The sequence below is a fragment of the Buteo buteo genome, chromosome 9, assembly GCF_964188355.1.
Source record: "Buteo buteo chromosome 9, bButBut1.hap1.1, whole genome shotgun sequence".
Taxonomy (NCBI): Eukaryota; Metazoa; Chordata; class Aves; order Accipitriformes; family Accipitridae; genus Buteo; species Buteo buteo.
The window spans coordinates 37,813,549-37,834,331 of NC_134179.1; the positions used below are offsets into that span (position 1 = coordinate 37,813,549).

The 20,783-nt window shown below is 34.8% G+C and overlaps 1 protein-coding gene across 10 annotated transcripts in view; it reads left to right on the forward strand.

Moving 5' to 3' along the window:
• The window catches only part of QKI (QKI, KH domain containing RNA binding), a 168,907-nt gene that overhangs the window by 47,525 nt on the left and 100,599 nt on the right, over nt 1-20,783 (forward strand). For all 10 annotated transcript variants that reach the window (XM_075036099.1, XM_075036105.1, XM_075036096.1 and 7 more), the window contains exon 3: nt 18,231-18,347. In XM_075036099.1, the coding sequence (XP_074892200.1) occupies nt 18,231-18,347 (117 nt within the window). The remainder of the gene's footprint in view (nt 1-18,230; nt 18,348-20,783) is intronic.

Here is a 20,783-nt window from a genome sequence, read left to right on the forward strand (position 1 = left end):
GTATCTTAAGTACTGAGGGTAATGAATATATTAGTCAAATTAACATATTCAACTTCTGGATCATATTGTTTAACCTAATTGTTTGAATTTTAGTTTGAACTCATTTGACTGTATTTGATTACTGTTGTTTTTAAAGTGAATGTCACTTGCATTAAAAGTAAAGCAAAGTTGCTGTCATTCAACACAAATACTATTTCTTGGGCTTAGATCTCTTTAGATTGTTTTGAAGTTAGTCTGGCAAAAATAATATTTTGCCTTTTTTTATTCTTCCAAAAATGTAAATGTTGTCCTTGACACCTAAAAAGTTGTAAACAAAGGCTTGTGAGTCTTTCTGAAGGATTTCAGTTTCTTCAGGGAGACAGCAGATGGGCAGACTGAACAAGAGAGAGACCTGGAACTCTGGATTTGTAGCATAAATAGGGTTGGAAGATAATGGAGGATATAGAGATATATGTTACTACAGACAGGTGGATTGGCATGTGAACTTGAAGTGCATCTCAAAGCTTTATGATAACTCTTTCTTACGCCTTTTTTCCTGTGGTAAATAGGAAGTAGTTCCTCTTCCGTTGCGATGACTGTGGTGGTCATCACAGAACTGTTGAATGTGGTAATGTCTGTCTGTCTCCTTACTTTAAAAGCCCCTGGGTAAAAGGCAAAAGCTAGTTAAAAATGAAGCCTGAATGTAGTAATTGTTGATATGCTCCTTTTTTAGTAGTGTTGTAATTGTAAATGTTTAGGGTAATAGATTCAATATGATTTGATATATAAAGGTGCAGTTACTACTGTAATACTGCTGCTCTGGACTGCTTGATGCTGGCTGAAGCATATAAGTCTATAGTGTGTATGTTGTGAGACTTGCACCTTTAAATGCTTCCGACCAGTCGGACTTTTTAAGGTGTTTCAGGTGCTTTTCAGTTTTGTCTCATTTCGCTTTTTATTTATTACCTTCTTACAGATAGAGCAGAGAGTTAAGGTTTGGTAATATAACAGCTTTTAGCAGAAGTCACTTAAAGCAAACAAGGTGGATTAGACCTTAAAGCACTAAAGGAAATATTCAGAGGGCTATAATTTGAGATACCTTGTGCATTTCTTACCTATTCTGCAGTTATGGGCTTGAATTCTGTAAATTTACTGATTCTGGCAGCTGTACATACATATTGAACATTTTTGTAACAGCCTTTTCAGAAGGTGAATGGAATTGTTCAATTTTTCACTTTAAATATAGTCAACATTGAAAAAACTATTTATGATTTTTTTTTAGAAGAAATAATTGGCCAACAAGTAGACGTTGAAAGCTACCAGTCTTTTTTCTGCTTGAAGCATGTCACTTGAAGTCTGTAGTGGAATGACAAACACTACCAATTGTATAACCCTACTGTTTTTTGTTCTAAACTTTTGGGAGGGGGATTGCTTTTGTTTTGATGAAACTGTTTAATATTCTTTTCTGTGATGTGTTTCAGTATTTTCATGGCATGAAATTCCAGACCTAGTTTGGTAAATCAACTACTAATGAATCTAATGCAGCATGATCTATGTACATGGAAATTGACTGGGATATACAAAGCTCCTGTGGCTAAGCATTATTCTCTGTTTAAATGGAGCATTACCATTCTGTTTAAATGGAGAGATTTTGTAGTTCTGATTGTTGTTGGAATACTTGGAGCCTTTTCAATATACTTAAAGTTATACATAAGTGTCTCAGAAGTTGATTTGTCTCAAACTAGGTATGAATTCTGATTCCCCCCCCCCCCCCCCCCCCCCCGGTGAATTCATGTAAATCAGTTTGTTTCTATGATGGAGCTTTAATTCTATGAATCAGATTGTAGTTGTGTTACCAATACTCAAATGTCTGTAAAAGTAAAGGAGCAAAGCAAAAATTATCTAATATTGGTTGTGATTATGAATTACAATTTAGTCAGCCAAATTAAGTAATTAAAATCAGTCACATGAATGGAAAGCATGTTTATGTTTAGGAAGGTTAAATACCTTAATTTGTCACTCACTTCAGAAATTTCATAAAATGCATTTTCCCCCCAAGTATCTTGGTTGAATATGGAAACTTTCATCCCAGCTGTCATTGGTAATGCCTACTTTTATCCACAAAACAATACTATGCATCTTCATCATGGGTTTAGTTGCTCTGTTGCTTGGTGTGGTGCTTTACCTTTTTTTTAAGTTTTTTTTTTTATTGACTTGTTAAAGCATGCTATTGTGGAGGAAAAAATAGTAATTACTATTTATATAATACAGCTGTAAGGTCTTCTGATTTGGGAGTGTGCAATTTCTGCGTTTCCTCCCACCTTTCAAGGTGACTAATAAATTTATTTTTAGAACTTAGAATTATAAAACTCTGAATAATTCAGCATAAAATCTATTGCCTGAAAGGGATGCAGAATTTTTTCTAAAGTTCCAGTAACTAATAAGATGAAATGAAGTGGTTACTGAGCACCTCTCCTTTGCATAAACTTAAGTATAACCTCAAAGCCTGTTCTGCTTGGTCAGCTGTTCCTGTTTGGGGGAGGAAAAGTGACTGCATTTCTCTGATTTTAAAAAAGGGAATGGTGTCCCATAAATGCAAGAATCTCTGTTTCTGCAAAGTATTTGTAACAACAGTATCACTATCAGCAATGGTGCTCCAATTTAAACATTCTTTCTCACTTCTAATTACTGAGAATTGGAAGTAGTCTACAGCAAAATTGCCAACTTTAAGTGCCTTGGGTAATGTCACATGTAGTCACATCTAATTAAAAGGTATTATTATGGAAATTAGTTGTTGGACTCTATATCCTGAGGATCCATTGTTATTGGAATATGAGTTTAATGATGTAAACCGTGAAGCTTAGAGGGCACTGCTGGAACCTACAATTAGGTTTTTGGAGACCGATTTACACACAGCACAACTTGTTAATTCTCTAGATAAATGTGTCACGATTCCCAAGTAGAGCATGGAATTGAACAATTTTTACTCATCTCCTGGTGTTATTGAAACTGGTGTCTTGTCACTGTTCTGAAAAACCTCATCTTAGTGGATGGGATGAAACAGATTATTCACTATCTCACTTAAACATGCCTACTATTAGATTGTTCACGGGATCTGATTTCCTGAAAGAGTTTCTGTTAACAATCTTTCAATTACTGTTTAAAGGTTTTTATGACCACTTAAAGGAGGGAACTACCAAACTGTACTGTGGGCCTTTAAATCATTGCAAATGGGCCTCTAATGATAACAGAGATTCCTATTTTAAAACCATGAAATTGTTAATTTGTCTATCTTTACAGCTTTCTCACTTATGTTGATAATTCTAAGCAATTTAAAATCCAATTATTTCCAAAATATGACAGTAATTAGATTAGTGTTTTTACATGAACAGAACATGTAGCATAAAATTCATTTTGAGGGATATTATTTTATAGTTACTTGAAATGGAATTGAAACGACCCTATTAAGATTTTCTTTAAACTTGTGGCATGAGGAAAAGGGTTAATGTTTAAAACAATCTTAAATGGAAAGCAAATGTGACTTTAATGCACAGTTTATATTAGTATGTATGAAAAGCATCGAGGAAGCAGAAGTGAAGCAAATAGTGCAATTAATACAGTACAAACAGGAGGATTTCTGTCCTATTAGGTGAAGGTACAATAACGCTAATTAAACATGCTAAAAGAACAAGTTGCTGTTTCACTAAAGGTCTAAAGTTGTTATTTATATAAACAGCTACACAATTTATGAATGATGAAAACGAGATCAGAAATTAGGGAGCGAGTGGGGGGTGTTTTTCACCTTGAGTATGTTTGACAAGGCCTGGCTTTTGTCTTTGGTAACTGATAAGGTCTCTGCTTTGTTGTTGTGTGTTCTTGTACCTCCTGGCTGCTGGTCCAGCCCGCAGTGTTGTCAGCTCAGTGAGGAATGTCAGTAGACGGGAGCAAAAGGGACATGAAATGGTTGACACCGAGGGATGGCAATAAATGAGATGGGAGCTAAATATATAGGTTTGTGACATTCTAGCAGCTGGCTTAAGTCCTGCTGTTTGTTGCTTGGGTATACTAGCCTTAAAAAGGAAGAGAATGCATTGTAGCATGAGGAAGAAAAAAACAGCTGGTGGCTTATCAGTCAACCCTAATGACAGGGAAGGTTAAAGAGTTTGGAAGGACAAACTTTGATAAAGTGCTTTTATTAGTAACGTAAAATTCTTAATTTTATAGAAACAGTTTTATAAAACTAGTCTAAAATTTTGCAGTTTTCCATGGGTCGTTCAGGGCAAAAAGAAATTAATACTTCCTTTGCTGTCCAAAGAAAGTTACTTTAAAAATTAACTTAGTTTTGATTCAAGCAGTTTGTTGGGTAATTTTACAGTAACATTCTTTTGATGTTTTCTTACTCCTTAATGGGACTCTTTGGAAACAATTTGATACTTGACTAAGTATCTTGCAGTTAAACATTTTTGTCTAAATTAAGTATTAATTTTTGTTACAGATGAAAACATGAATGCTCTCGAATGGTATAAACTTTGTATATCTTCATCCCCCTTTTATTAGAGATGTAGAAAAGCATCATGTGATTTAAATGCGATTTTTATATTTGATGGATTTTCAAAATAAAAGTTAATGTTTGGAAAAATCAGTGTTTAACTGCTTAAAAGCTTCATATTTGATATGTAACTTATAACTACACCTAGTTCTTTTACACGCAGTAAAGGCTGTTAGAATGTAAGCTTGAAATGAGTCCAGCACCTTAGTTGGAAGATTAATGCTGCTTGATATTGTTTGGTGCTTGTTGTTGATTGAGGTTTGTACTGTTTCTTCTCAAGAACTTGTTTAGTTCTTGAACCCAGACTTGATTGTTCTCCTGGCCTGTAGCTGTCAGTTGACCCAAAGAGAAGTGAAGAGCAAAACCTCATTTACGTCTCCTCAACAGGTAAATAAGTAACGAACAAGCCCTTCTGTCCCCTCTGTCTTGTCTGCGGTAGGTGTCTGTGTTGGTGGGACACCCTAGAGGCCATCAGTCCTCCACTGGGTTCAACAGGTGAGAAGGAATGGGCCCAGCCTTGCCCTGAGAGAAGCTCTGGGCTGCAGAGAGTGAAGCTGTACTCCAGCCTAAAGCCTTTGGTGGAAAGGACTTTGCCATTTTTTTGTTCATGAATGTGGACAGGCATAACTTTTTTTTTTTTCTTAAATGTGCAGCAACAGAATCTGACACAGTTGGAAGAGATCAGGAAATTCCAGATCTCCTCCTCTTAGGAGGAGCTGGTATTTCCCTTTCCTTAAGGTTTGTTGGAGTGTTTGTAGAAGGGAGGTGTAGCGCAGGAGCTTAGTGGCAGCTCTTAGAAGACTGCAACGATGACAGAGGAGTCTCATTCGTCTTAATGTTAAGAGCTGGTTTTTTCCCATGATAGGAGCTGCTGCTTCTTGTTGCAATAGTCCTGTCAGAGTGGTTTTCTATCAGTTTGAGATGGTCTTGCATTAAATTATTGTCTTAGTATGTGTTTAGCTTTTCTACTGAGTACTAAAATAGGTACGTGAAAGTTCAGGTGGACTATATGTAGCACGATGATGCACAGGATATGGTTTTCAGGCCTTGAGTAAAAGAGATTAGAGAGATTTGAGCTTCTTTGCTCAGGGAATTTGATGTATTGTGTTCAGTCAGATTTACTTTTTTTTCTATACCTCTGTATAGAGAGATTTATGGCTGTGGAGCTATATATATATATCTAGTCAGCTGAAAATCTTCTCTTGCGTTTATTACATGATACTGTTTATGAAGTGCTGTTACCTTTTGAATTAGTACAGCAGCCCTTTGTGGATCTCTGTTTTGAATTCTGTAAGTTTTTTAGGTCAATGCAAATATTACCTATGTGATACATGATACAAAAATATCAGAATAAATATCAGCAAAATTGTAGGTAATTTAATAAACTTGCCTTTATTCCTTCTTACCTATCTAATGCAAGTGCTGATTATCTTTAATATTAGCTTTTTTCCAAGTGATTATTTAGTTCTGTACAGTAAAAAACAGAAGCACACAGCTTTTATAGTTTTGTGTTAGAGGTCAGTAATTTAAGACTTATTCTTAAATTAATTCTCTCAAACTTTGTAGTCCATTTATCTGAATTCCGCTGCTTCCATTTAAAGCAACTTAAGCAATGCAACTTCTGCAGTGTTTTAAAGTTTCTTGACTCTTTGACAATGTAATATAAGGTCTTTATGGTGGCAGTATATAATTCATTTTCACAAAAAAATGTAGATCTCCCTTTTGGTTTGTTTGGATTGCTTTCTGGCTTCCATCTGAAGGTTGTATTATCTAATGCTGAAATTATACGATGGAAGTGTAATTTTGCTACAGAAAAAAAGAAAAATAAAACAAAATCCTTAAACGATCCTAGAACAGTCTGGAACAGTAAAACTCCTTAGTAATCACTTAATTTTAAACTAAATGGTAAATGTCTTGGCAAAAATGTTTATGTCTTGGGTTAATTTTTAGAAAACTGAATTGAGCATTGGTTAGATGTGGTAATTTTTCAAATGTAGTAGATTATAGGATATTTAGGTTTTTGGTGTGCTCTTAGATAGAATGACCTTCAAATTAGCAAAATAATTTATGAACAAATGATGTTAGCTCATTAGCAGCTAATCAGGCAAAACAGTGCCCTTGAGATTAAAGATACTTTCTTTGTGTTAACATATAAAAATATTTTTTGCATCTTTTCTGCCTTTGATAACACATATATACACATTGTGTTGAAAAAAATCAGGTGGAATCTTCAGCCCAGAGGAGCTGAAAGTAGATTTTATGGGAAGTTTGTGTTATATTTTGTGGTTGTGTGGATGAGAATTATGTTGGTACACTAGATAACAAGAGAAATATATTTTGAAGATTTTGATTTTTGGATGTACAGGAATTACTGCATCCTGAATTCTTATGGCTGCATGTTGAGAATGAATTCTGACAGATACCTAGTTCAAACAGATAACAAAGGAAACTGTACGTTAGCTTCTCTGACTAGTTGTAATGCATTCAGTTAACTAGGTTTAGCTACTGCTGAGGTTCTTCTGTCGTGTGTTAGAAATTCTGTGCTAAAAATTAAGTGTTATTTAGATAAATTTCTAGCTATCATGATAACATTTTATTAAAAAAATTGAACATCTGAAAGAAACACCAAGTATTTAATCTGAAAACTTGATAATTTACTCAGGTTCTCTTATAAAATGCAAGTTAAGAATTAGGAGAAAAAAGTTGTATACTTCAGTGTGTGTGGTTTAGGTTGGTTTGTGTGTTGTGTGGTTTTTTGGTTTTTTTTTTGGTTGTTTTTGTTTTGGTTTTTTGGTTGTTTTTGTTTTTTGGTTTTTTTTTTTGGTTTTTTTTTTTTTAAATTTGTGCTCAGGAATTTCTTTTTTTCTTTAATACAGAAAGCTCTATTACCATTATTAAAATGACCTGAGCCTGATTACTTTTTTTTCTTCCTTTTTTATAAATCTGATCCATTGTATTTACATGGGGTTTGTAAAGCTGTTTGTCAGTTAAACAAGCTCTCAAAGCCTTCAGCACAGAGGTTATTAGAGGTGAATAATGTGGATTTAAAGGATTTGGTAATTCATTCTAAATCCCAGCTATACTTTTAAATGCATTTTTATTTTTTGCTTTTTTTAGAGGAGCATTTTAAGCATTAGGATGCGGTCTGTTGAGTAAAAACTGTATTTTATTGACATCACATGGATAATCTGGTTTGTCTAGTTTACATCTGCAGTGATCAGAAAAAGATTCTGAGCTTTTTGAATGATCACCAGTGACTGATATTCTGCTCAGTTAAATGAAGGTAAATAATCTGGTAATTGGCAAGTGAACTCTAGCAATAAAACTAACCTTGCAGAATTGTGGCATCTCTAAATGGAATAAATTGATACTTTTATTGTAAGATGGTTATGTTCTTTAACGTTGCTGTGCTGTCTTGGGACTTTAACTGTACAGTACTGCTCCATAAAAACAATTTAGTTTTTATTGTAGCAAGCAATATATTTATTAAAATTTATCACTCAATTAAAACAACGTCAGTTTTCTATCTGAAATTACATGGTGTGCTGTTTGACATATTCCAGAACACAATTTGAAGCAGTTTTTAATTTGTTAAATAATGTAATGTTGCTGGAATATAGGCACTAGCAAAGAGAACTTTATAGTTGAGTAGGGTTCAGGGTTACCCTTTGGAAAATGTAATACTTGCAATTCTTGTAACTAATAGATTTACCTTTTTAAAGTGAAAAATAAAAATCTAATCCCCCCCCCAAATCCTGATTTTTAGTATTAAAAGTTCTTAAAAATCCTTACTTATTCTACTCCCTGTTTTAATGTTACTCAGAGAACTTCATTAGTAAGAAACAGTAATAAATGAGCAGTTCTTAAGGTAGGCCAAACTGTTTATTATGGTAATCCATCCCTGAAATCATGAAAGCATGTATTGCTGATGCCCAAGAGGGAAGGCTGCAGTTCTTAATCTCACAGGGAGAAAGAGGTGTTACTGTTCATCATGGATTCTGTACTGTCTTATTAAAGCTTTACTGGAAAACTTAGATAAATCTGTATCAACATTTCATATTAAAAGACTGTGTGCCGTCCCTATATAGGCAAGGTCTGTTTACTAACTGGCCGACAAATGCTAAATATTATGCTCAGTTTTGGTCAGCCAGCTGGCTTGCAGGGTGTGCATGTTCATTCAAGAGATTTTAATTCTGAACATAATGTTAACTATTCAGTGTCTGAATTGTCCTGATGCCATTTTACTAGCTTTCTGGGTGGGGTGATTTAGAGGTTAAACAGCATGGAGGAGGACTGACTCATGTATGCTATGCCCATAAATACGCCAGTGCTTAGAACTGAGATTTTAGCCGTTCTCCCCTGCCCCAAATACTGCTCACTAGTGAGCTTGAAAAACTTTCTGGAGATATTTCTCCTTTCTGGAGATCCCATGGAATCTATGCTGTTGCAATTGATTTAAGAAGTTGTGCTTAAAAAAATTAAAAAATAATCTAATTTAAAGGAACTTAAAAAGTTAACAAAATTACCGCTGCAATAACTGCATTATGTAATACCTAGGTTAAATGTAGATTTGGGAAAGAGTAGTAGATGTAGGTATTTGTATGGAGAGAGCTCATTTACTCTTTGTTACTAGCTGAGTTTTTCATTGTAACCTCTGAGATGTCTAATAAGCAAAACCTCTGCACTAATGCGTTGTTTTCATATTCCTGTGGATGCTGATACTTTTGTATAATGTATCCCAGACTTCAAACCAGTGAATGTTAACTTTGTTCTCCTGCTGCAAAAATACTATATGTTTTAGTAATATATTACAACTATGTTCATATCCTTTATTTTTGCATTAGTAAATATTTTACTTACAGAAGTTTTTGAACTAGACTAAGCTTGTCTTACTCCCACAATAATTATCAGTTCTTGCCTGTAACAAGATGGGTTATTCTCTGGCTTTGATGTTGGGAAGTGATTATGGTAAGAGAAATAGGAACAACAAAAAAAAAAAGACCATAATCTGTGTTTAAAAAAAAGTATACACTGAACTAAATAAAGATGGAACCAGTCTTGGTGAATTACATATGCACTGAAAATTATGATTGACCATTTACTAAACTAAGAAAAATACTTTCATTATCTCCTTTTCTCACCAGTGATAAAGATTTTGCTGTATTCTTTGTGACAAATAAAATTTTAGAGAATTTGACATACTTCAGATATTTTTAGCTGTAATGACCCTTTTATTAAATGTCAGGGATTAAATTTCTCACACTTGAAGTAACACCAAAGGTATTTCAAATGGTGTGCTAGAGGTTTTGGGTTTGCTTATCCCCCACAAAATTACCTAATCACACATACGAAAGATCCTGACTTTGAGGGCTGATATTCTGTATTTTGTTCTCCAGTACCGTAATAGTTTTATTTTTGTGTTTAAGTGATGAAGAAGAGATTTGATGGTAACTTATATGTGTAAATTTCTTACAGCACAGCATTTCTAATTTACTACTTCATCGCTTAAATGCTTCAATAGTTCTCATTGAGCTTTGATTATAGTATTAGAATGGCATATGTGAGATACACCCAGCAAATATAAGTGGATATATTTGACATAAGCAGATTATACGTGTCATGCTGGTATTCACTACATATGTACTTTGGCATTTACTTGGTTATTTTGCTTGGAAAACATGCTGCGGGGTGGAGGGAATGTTTCTCATGCATTGTTGTCTGTAGCCTCTCTTTTATTATCAGTAGGTGTTTGTGGAAGAAAACAACTTCACTGTTGTCACAAGTGGTCTTAACTACCTAATGGTAGTTTATATGTAAAAATTAACTTCTATATGTGGTTAGTACTGTCCATGTTCACTGTATTGACAATGTTAATACCATCTGCTTTGTCAGCCTCCTCTCCCTGTAAAATCTCATCAGACCGTTTTTTTTAACTATGCACAACACTTGCCAGATTCCACTGGAGCATATTTAATCCTCAAAATACATGCTAATGCAGTCAATGAAAAATTTTGCAATTTCAAAATTGTTTTATTCCTGAAACATTATACTTCTTCCATTTGATTTCTTAAATGTGTACAAGTGGCTCTATATGCAAACTTTTTGTTCCTTGTTTTCAGTTAATCTATGGTATGGTCACTGAGTAAGCTGTGTATATGATGCACTTGTTTTTATTTGGTAGTAGTTCTTATTACTGCTTTTCTTCAGCAAAAGCTGTGTAGCTGTTTTTTGTTGTGATGAGTGTGGTGTTGAATCACTGGAAATAATTAATAAGGCATGAAATACATCTGAGGTTTTCTATTCATGGGAGAAGAGACTTTCTCTTTCCTTAATCACCACCTATCAAAAATCTAGTGGTATCATCTTCTGTACTGGATGAGATAGTGGTAATAGTTCGAAGTATTTCAAGAAAATATTTTAACTGAAAAAAATGGGGGGAGCTGTAAATGTGAACTGAAAGGCTATGTCTTTAATCAGTTCCTGCTCTTAGCTTACCATTGGTGGCAAATTTATTCATGGTCATTTTCAGTAAGGAAAAGAAGTCATTTCCGTGTACATGTTAGTTCTCTTAAAAGTATGTCTATGTGTGTGTTTGTGTGTGTATATATATATATGTATATAAATATACATCACTACAGCCACTCTTGTGGGGAAAAAAAAAAAGCCAACTTTGTGACAAAGTTATCATTATGAAAACAGGTATTTGGTCATGATATGTTAATTGAATAAATATTGGAAAATGTTACTGCTGGAAAGCATATTCAGTGTAAGATAGGATATATTGCCTATTTAAGTTATTTCTATTCTCCTATAAAAGGTTTCAGATGAAATTTCTGAGAAAGTAGTATCAAAGCTACCTATATATGTTATGCTACAAGTTTTGTTTTCTTTATTAAACACTAAACTACCTAACTGAAAGTATATGATCTTACCTTCTTAAGGTTTAATATGCTGTATTTTGTTTTCCAGTACTTCAAGTGGTTTTATTCTTTTTTTCAAGTTAGAGGCTTTCAAAAAATCTAATGGGATGTTTTTTATGATTATCTAAAACTCAGCTTAAAGCAATTCAAGCTTTTTCTGATCAATGCAGAAGTATTTTATGGAAAAACAACTGTATTACCAGTATCTTAAAACAATGTTCCTTTGAAAAGAAAATGACAAAAAAAACCCAAACCCCAAATTTGCTAATTTTGGTGGGTCAGTGAAAGCTTTTGTTGGGTTCAGAGCCTCATCATCTGAGTATTTATGACGTTTTGTCAGCATAGTGCTATTTTTTTATCTTCTGTGGTAGTATTTCCAATTTTAGTTTGCATATAAATATGTTTCAATTAAATGCATTAACTAGTTCATCAAAACCATGCATGGAAATAAGTACTCAAATTTAATGGTAACTTTAAGAAATTTATTAATACTTAGGAGTAGTGTTAATCTTGCTCACAAAGAGGAGTCACATTTAACAAACAGCATTGTGAGTGTCATACACATTTATCGTGCTTTTTTTGGAATGCCTTTCTCTTTTTGCTGCAGTTCCTTTGTGTCTCTTCATTACTTCATTTCCACAGTTAGCACTTTAGCCTGTAACTGTCAGATTAAGTCATCTCCCAAATGGTCTTGGAATAGGACTATTGTGATCTGAAGACCCGGAAGGTTCCCCCCAAAATGGCTAAACTGACTGTTAGCATTGCTGCTTAAGATAAAATTACCAGATGTTCTCCCTTATAACATCCAGTTTTCAGTTGCTTCTTAACCTTGACATATTTTAACCATTGAACTATGCAGAGCCTTGGTCTTCAGCTGCTTTTTATTTGGTGGGGAAAAGCATATGAAAATGAAGTGAACAGGAAATGCTGCTCTCCATGTCTTTGAAAAGCAAACTAAAACACCAGGACATTTTGAACCACATTTTTGGGATGCTTTAGTTTGTTTAATGTATTAGTATAATGTCTGAAAGATGATCTGGGTATGGGAAGGATGAATATAAGATACAGTTTTCTGTGTTCATGGAAATCCACTTACAGCTGGCAGAGTTACGGCTAACACTTAAACTGAGCTGTAAAATAAAATACCGTAATTGGAAAAAAGTATGAATAAGGGAAGGGCTAAGTTGCTTTCTAACTGATGCAGAAGTCTGAAGTTTTTGTGTCGTGTTACAGTTTAAAAAAAGAGGAATTCATGATGAGTGAAGGTAGTCTCAAAATGGAGAACAAGTTTTCATGTATGGCACAACTATACTGAAGCTGATTTCTACAGACAGTTAAGAATTAAACAACATAATCAAGAGTGGTTATTTAGAGTTACAAGTACTCAGTTCTGTTAACTACAGTGGGGTTTTTTTAAGGAATTCACAGGATTTATGTGATTTTTCTAAGTTGGAGATCCGAAGGTGAGACAAATGCCATATTATTAAAAACGTAGACATGTTGCAAAGCATTTGCTGTGGATCATTAGTAAAGAAAGGGCTTTTTTATTGTGCGTTCAGAATTTTTGCTGAATTTAAGTATTTATTATTATGTCTTAAAGTATTCTTAGTTAAAGTCAACACGAAGCATGGTTTTGGTATAATGAGAAACTACTGAGGTTTTCCTGAGATTTTCCTTAAAATAATGTTTAGGCTGTGTAAAAAATGTTTGTACTCGCATATGCGTTGTATCTGAGGACCTTCTAAGCCTTTTCTTGATTTACTTGAGTTGAAATTGACTTTAAAAATAGCTTGTTTGGGCTTTTTTCCAGTGATAAGTAACTAGATCTGCAAATTTAACGTATAGTAAATCATTGGAACATTTGCGAATAAGATGGTAGAATAAATTAGTTTTTAATTGAGCAAAATAATTGTTTAACCAAATGCATGTGCTTTTGTTCTGTCTTGCTAGATTTGGATATTCTAATCAAATCGGATTTTCAAATTATTCTCCAGTAATAAAAGAAATATTTTTTTTTTATCAGGTAAATTAGATCTTGCTATATCTTTCAGGTTTCAAAGGAAAACAAAATACAAAAGGCACAACAATAGTATGTAATTTAGTACTACTGGACTCCCTCAAGTTCCTCAGATTTTAACTTGCGTGGCAAGTTTCTTAAACGCTGCATTTCCCATACACTGTAAAAATCAGACATGCTTCTTTGCAACCTTATACTAGAAAAGTATCTTTAGCATAGATCATTCATATTTTCCTTTACTACTTTTGTTCTGGGTGTAGGGGCTGGTGAGGTACAGGACTATAAAAGCACCTGCTCTGCTTGGGAAACAACTGTTCTGTGCATAGGGAATACAAGCTGTTTTGTCAGGGAATTTGTGATGCAGTGGACTTGTTAGGTAGGACACCAGGTAGAAATTTTGTCAGCTCTTGGGAGTGTCAGTTGCTACAGAGTAATCGTTAATATCCCAGAGTAGATGCAAACATTAGGATTTAGAGCAACTTTTTTCCCAATACGTTTGTTTCTGCTTAAATATCTTCAGTAACAAAGATCCTCACGTACAGAGTCCCCCAACGTATGCTGTCTGTCCCTTTTCTTAAGAGCGTGTATTTTGGGCATCTTCTCAAAGAAAGGCAACAAATGTCTTACTAAAGGATCTTGCTGGTGTGTGTATATTGTGCACGCTGGAAACTTCAAGCTTGTAAGGTTAGCAAACTAAGGGAACGGGAGTGATGATGCAGAGAAACAGGCAGAGAGGGAGAGTGACATGGTGTAACTGGTTGGAATTTCAGCAAAACGATTCAGCACCTGAGCTCCACTAGATACTCTAATTCTTGACTTTTTATGAATATTGTTAGTTTTGTATGCTTCCTGGGTCCCCTTGTTGTTCCTAAAAAGTAAAGGATTCTAGGTGGTGCATAGGATGCTTTTGTGTTTATGCACATCACAAACACATTCTTCTGGAGGTTGTTTCTTGAGTTCTTATTTCAAGTTTGTATAGGAAGATTTCAGAACACAAAAATAAAACTTAGTTCAGCTTTTCTAAAAAAAAACAAACCTAAAAAACCAACAGTAAAATAATTGTGAAATACCACAAGTGAAAATGTTAGATGTGCAAAGATATATTCGGTACAGAGGTACATTAATTTGGGGGAAGGAGAAACTAACTTGATAAAGGAAAATGAAGTGTTTTATTGCTTTTTCTGTATTGTTGATGTAGAAGCAGTTAATCGTAGCATGGGTCACTTCTGCTAATTTTTAACATACTTGCTAATTCCGACATGTGTGAGCTTGGGTACATTCAAAGTAATGCAGTCTTAAATTGGTCAAACTGATTTGTGAACCGCTGCTTTTATTTTCTAGCAATTCACAGGGGGTAAGGTGAATCCTAGAGGATCAGACAAGTGCAGAGTGAGAAAAGCTATAAGAAATTACAGGGAAATATTCCTAGCTTTGGTTCTGTACAAACGTTGGAACGAACAGTATTCCTGAACACAGGTGTGTTGTTTGTAGGGAGACACAAGGTGATGAAGAAGAGTGCGATTGGGTGAGAGTATGAGACAAAGAACTCTTGAGTTAAATGTGATTAAAATGGTCTTTTGAATTTGTCAGATGTATCTGGTTCTGATAATTCTGCTTGATAATCTAGCTGGGCTGGCAAGTAAGAGAAGCAGTAGCTCCCGATACAACTGGATTCTGGTAAAACTTATGAGACTATCCAGCTAGAAGGCTTAGTCTACACTGTGTTCCTGAGTTATGGTCTGCTGGTCACTACTCTCTCTACCTAGACCCTTCACAAGACAGTCAGAATTGTTTTTTTCCTGTGGAATTCTCAGCTAGGACTTTGAGACGGTAGTCTGAGGAACTGAACGCTGACAGCGATCCATCGGTACAGAAGCTTGGGGATCATTTGTTAAAGCAATAGTTAGCTTAAACTATGATAATTGATTACTGATGACTTAATTAAGACTGCACCTCAGGTGGGGTCCTGCAGCGTTTTCCTTCAGCTTGGATCTCTTAACACATTCAAGAATAACTTGGTTGATGGGATAGAAAGTATGCTTAGAAAACAATTAAGTCATACCAAATGCTTTTAAAGATGGAATTAAAATTCAAAACTGTCTTGAAATTAGTGTGCTTGAAGTCAACAATGTGGAATTCATTATGCAAATGTAGAGCAATATGTTGTTGTGGGGGGGCATAAAATTGCATATGAATAGAAAACAGGAAAACTGGCAAGGCAGAGGTAATGGAGAAGAGTATCTGGGGTCAGTGAATGTTGAACCAAACATAGGAACTAATTTTTTGCAGAGGGAAAGAGAAGCTGGGATGTGTTAATAAGATTATGGTTTGTAAGATATAATTGTTGTGAGTAACTTAACCTTGTTGAGGTCTCAGTTGAAGTATTGCCTTGTCCAGGCATCCTGCTTTAAGAAATGAACAAATTGGAGGGCCCAAGAGAGGTAACAAGAACAGTCAGGGTTTTAGAAAGAATATCTGTCCAAAAAAGGTTCAAGGTGCTGATGCATACAGTCTGGAAAGAAAATACAGGGGCTTGAGCTACCTTGGAACAATTTGTGAAGGTTCTCTATAAGGAGAATATTCTGGGAGTAGCTGGAAAAGAAACTGGCTTAACATTTAACAGAATGTGTTGCCGTTTAAGTCAGCAATTTCTCAACTAGAAGCCACAGTTCTAAATAGTGGTCAGACAACATGAATAAGGTTGCAAGCTTGAGAGTAATACAAATTCCTGCTTCTTTTCTTAGTAACGTAAATTGTTCTATTTAAATTTTGTATGCAAATCATCTTACCTTAAAATTTGATTATTCTTTTAATCATGATCCAAGTTAATAAAATATTGGAGACTGCTGTTTTTCCTGGGAGATAGAGAATGTAATGCTACTCACCTTATGTGTTGGTTAGAAGAGTGGTTTAAAGTCACGTTTGTGATATTATTTTAGCTTTACCAGTGGAAGGGGATAGATATCTAAAGATTTAGTGTGCAGGAAGTGTGGTTCTGGAGAAAAGCAAGTAAGATGCTGTTTATGAGAGATAGTGGCATGATTTTGGTATTAAGCATGAAATGTGTAACAAATGCAGGATTTTGATAATATTTCAAGGTTGAACTTTTATCACTTGTAGCTGGTTCATTGCTTTATCCAGTCTTAGTGAGTCTTCCTTAATTTCCTATGGTTCACAGTTTGTGTATATGTTCACAAGTACCTTGAATCTTTATTTTTTCTGCTGACAGTTGATTCAGACTTCATAATATGTCTTTGTTTTTTGAGCTTGAAATACTAAATAGTTTTGGGAGTGTATCTTCCCTATGAACAGTTTAGCCATTGTGAAACACGATTATTTTTGTTGAAGAACTTTAATTTGCTTGTGTTCATGATTTCTGCTGACTTCTAAATGTATTCTGGTCTTTCCAGTTTTATAAAGATTTCAAATATGTTGAGCTGTAGTACTCAAAACCAATTTTAATTAGCTGAGGAAATAAAAGCCAACAACTTCTTCACAATTCCATTGAATAGTTTTGTTTACCATGATCTAAAATATCCAGACTTCTGTCCTTACTGCAGAGTTTCTGTTCTCTTAATATCTTCTTTGAATTTAATCTTCAGTCTGAAATGCCTAGGTTTATGTATGTATCCTTAGAGCCTGGTGCTTCATCTTTGCACTGTAGTTGTCACAGTGTACTGCTATATGTTCTTAATGCTACCTTCGTTTAGTGCTTTTTTATTTATGTCATAATTTCCAGAATGTGTGATTGAAAATAATGAAAGGGAAAAAACCCTGGAAAATAATTAGGAATTAATGTTATATATCGCTAAATGGCGGTATTACTGTATTAAGTGTAGGCAGGGCGTTGACTGCTGATATTGAAGTTAGCCAACTAAACATGAAATACTTGCTCTATTTGTATGCACAACTGAGTAAAGGATACAACTTATAAAAAATGACATGGTTTTTTGTCATGTGTCTGTATATACACATATATATACACGCACATTTTATATTTTTTCATATATGAGGCAAATACAATGTTTTCCAGGCATGTTGCCCATGAAACCTAAAGTGAATACATAACAAGCCTCAGTTTTTTTCCTGAAGGAAGTACTATGGCACAGGTAAACAAAGAAGAGTTTCTGTATGTGTGGGTGGCTGGCCGGCCAGCAGCATGCTGTCCAGATCGAGCCCACCAAAACAGCGCAGAAGGGTGAAAAAGAATGTTTTCTGCAGGCTCCTTAGCTGTAGGCAGGGAGCACATGAATAGTGGGTCTAGGGTCCTTTCCTGAAGATCCTGTGCTGTTATGGGACGGGACCTACACCTGGCACCCCATCAGTCCCACCACATGGAAGCTGTGCTTGTGTCTCGTTACGCGGCCATAATGCCCGTGTTTCTGTGATGGGATGCACGTTGTTGGCCTACCCACTAATGAGCATGTCTGGTCATGTTAGTGATGAGGGAGGGTGGTTTGTAGTTTCTGTAAGATCTCATGTGATTTAATGAGGAGGAAATTAGGACTGCCACTGCCCTAGAATACCAGATGTTAAACTTAAAATCCTGTTTTCACCTAAAACCTGTATCCCCCAAAGCAGGGGTCACAAAGGTATCAAATGTATGAAAATAGTACTTACATCATTCTTTAACCTCAGGTATTTAGAGTTCTAAAGTGATAAACACTTAATGATGCTTTAGAGACAGAAATATATCATGTTAAATTTTAAATTAATTTTGTTTACTTACTTTTATAGAAATAATTTTTTTTTATTCCCTCCCCAGTTTAACTTCGTTGGAAGAATCCTTGGGCCCAGAGGACTAACAGCTAAACAACTTGAGGCAGAAACAGGATGCAAGATAATGGTCCGAGGGAAGGGCTCAATGAGGGACAAAAAGAAGGTAAGCTCTTGAAAGGTAGCGTAGTTTCAGATGCATAGTTTTATTTCCTAACAGAGAGTAAGCTCATGTCTCTCTTACTCTGATTTGTTGTGTTCTTACTATATACTTTTTCATTTTATAGTGTTTTTTTACAAACTTAGTAAATAACACAACCAGTCCTAAAGAACTTAAATGCACATGCTCCATAATGGTGCGGTTGGGAGTCTAACTAGCAATTATAAAGTATTCTTCAGTAATAACTTCTAATCATGCAACGTTTCACAAGGTAAAGGTAAAAATTGAAGTTAAATGTATTTTTCTAAGGAAGAGCTGTTAACCTTAAAGGTGTTCTTAAAAACTTTCTTGTACCGAAGTACCAAAGTAGTGATTTGTGCAAGCAGTGTGGATTGGAAAAAATGTTTAATGTATTTTTGGCAGTGAATTCTGTCCGAATGAACCAAGAAGCACTGTGTTTCTGGATTTGTTTTGTGTTCAGGTGGAGTTGCAATGTAGTTAGGGCTGTTCCTTGCCCTGACTTATATAATATGTGCTCTGCCCATATAAATAGGGAAACTATACTTTTCAGGATAGAGCCATCCTGAATGTTAAGTTGTTTTGGGGTAACTCCTGTAAGTAATTTATTTTTGCAGGTTTATTTTATAGCTATTTTCTTCCACCTCTGGTTACTACTACTGAAGTTGCACCAGCATCCCCACTGCAGTTTTGAAATGTGCACTTAACAGTACACTTTTCCTCTTTGTTCCCATAAGTATTATTTCTTTCGGTTCTTTCTTTAGAAAATCCCTTCTTTTCCTTATCTGATCAGCCACATTCTATCGATACATATGTAGCACATAACAATTAAAATAGAAAGCTAATGTCTACCCAGTTAAAAATCTCAGACCTCCCAGAGCTTATGACTGTGTCCCTTTCAAACTTCATTTGATGCCTCTTGTTTTCATAATCTGCTGTAATACTGTTACCACCATTTCTCTTACTCTACCTATAGCTATTTTGGAAGTTTACATTGCCAGCTTTTGAGCAAAGATCTATTCTAACCTAGAGAGTTTTTGGTTGTTTAGGTTCTGTAGAAATAAGAAGGCAATGTTGTCTTAAATGCTTGATTTATAAAGGTTTCTCTTTTTAAAACATTATAGTTCATGTCCTGAATTCCTTCTGCCTCTTGGCTGGGGGGACATTTAACATATAAACAAGTCCTACTGTAATGGGGTTTTAGACTCTAAATGGTTAAATAGAACTTGTAGAGTTGCTATTTTTGTATCGGATTATGAAATACAGATTTCCTACAACTGGGAGGTGGTAGAAGATTCTGAGTATTAAAATTTCACCATGCTTCACCCAACATACCAAATAGTGTGGGTGTAGATGCTGTATTTTGAAGGAAAGTGTATGACTGCCAATATGCGAACAATCTTAATCACATAGCTTTGCTTGTGACTGTTAATAGTAGTCAAATTTTTACATATTCTATCGTATTGTTTAAAAAAAAAGATATCCTGGGGCAGGAGGTTTAGTAAAAATATTGCCTCCCTTTAAGAGTTTGAAAACTTCACCTAGTTTTTATGAGAGAAGACTATTTGATCTACTCTTGAAAGCTACCACTTTTTGGCTGGTAGATGAATTAGATGTTAAGACTTCTGATTATTTGTGTAACAAAATAAATCTTCGCTATGTGGAATATACAAAAATTTAGTTTGCAACGAGTGAATTCTCACACTCACCAATTCTGAAGAGAAGCCTGATACCTTGAAAAAAGTGAGTACGTAAATGTTCATTCAGTTTTTATCCTATTTAAACAGTTTTTTAAAAGACATTGTATTTTATCAATAATGCAATTGTTATATTAATTTATGGCCAGATTTTAAGTTTCTTGCTGCTCCCTCCTTGTTTAAGGAATGGTAATTCTGTGTTGGTGTAGTTAATCAGGAGTTAGGTTTTGTAACTTTTTTCTGAATAAAAATGTTAGTTCTGGTTCATTTATGTTCATAGATATCATAAGGTAAAACATTTAGGCCTCTGTTCTTTAGAAAGTTTATAAGTATAGATTGAGGCCCCAAGCTTAACAGTCCACAGATAGCATCTCGCTGTTAGTAGTGAATGTATGTATATTTAAGATAGTCATTAACAATCATGGTCTGATACATCCTTAAAAGTTTTACAGATTGGCCTTGCTGTGTTGAAAAGCACACTTAGTTGTGTTAGCAATAGTGATACTTGTAATCAGCTACAGTAGTGTAAAAAAAAAAAAAAGCTGCATCTGAGGTCTCAATTTTTCTTCTGAAGAGACCCCTTCCCCTGTAAATGTTTCATTTGCAGACCCTTTCATAGAAAGCACTTAGAAGAGTAAAGATTACTTCAGATTTCTGGAAATTGCTGTGTGTTCCTTGGCCTACATGTCATAATCCCTCCCTCCCGCCACTTCATCTCTTCTCTGCC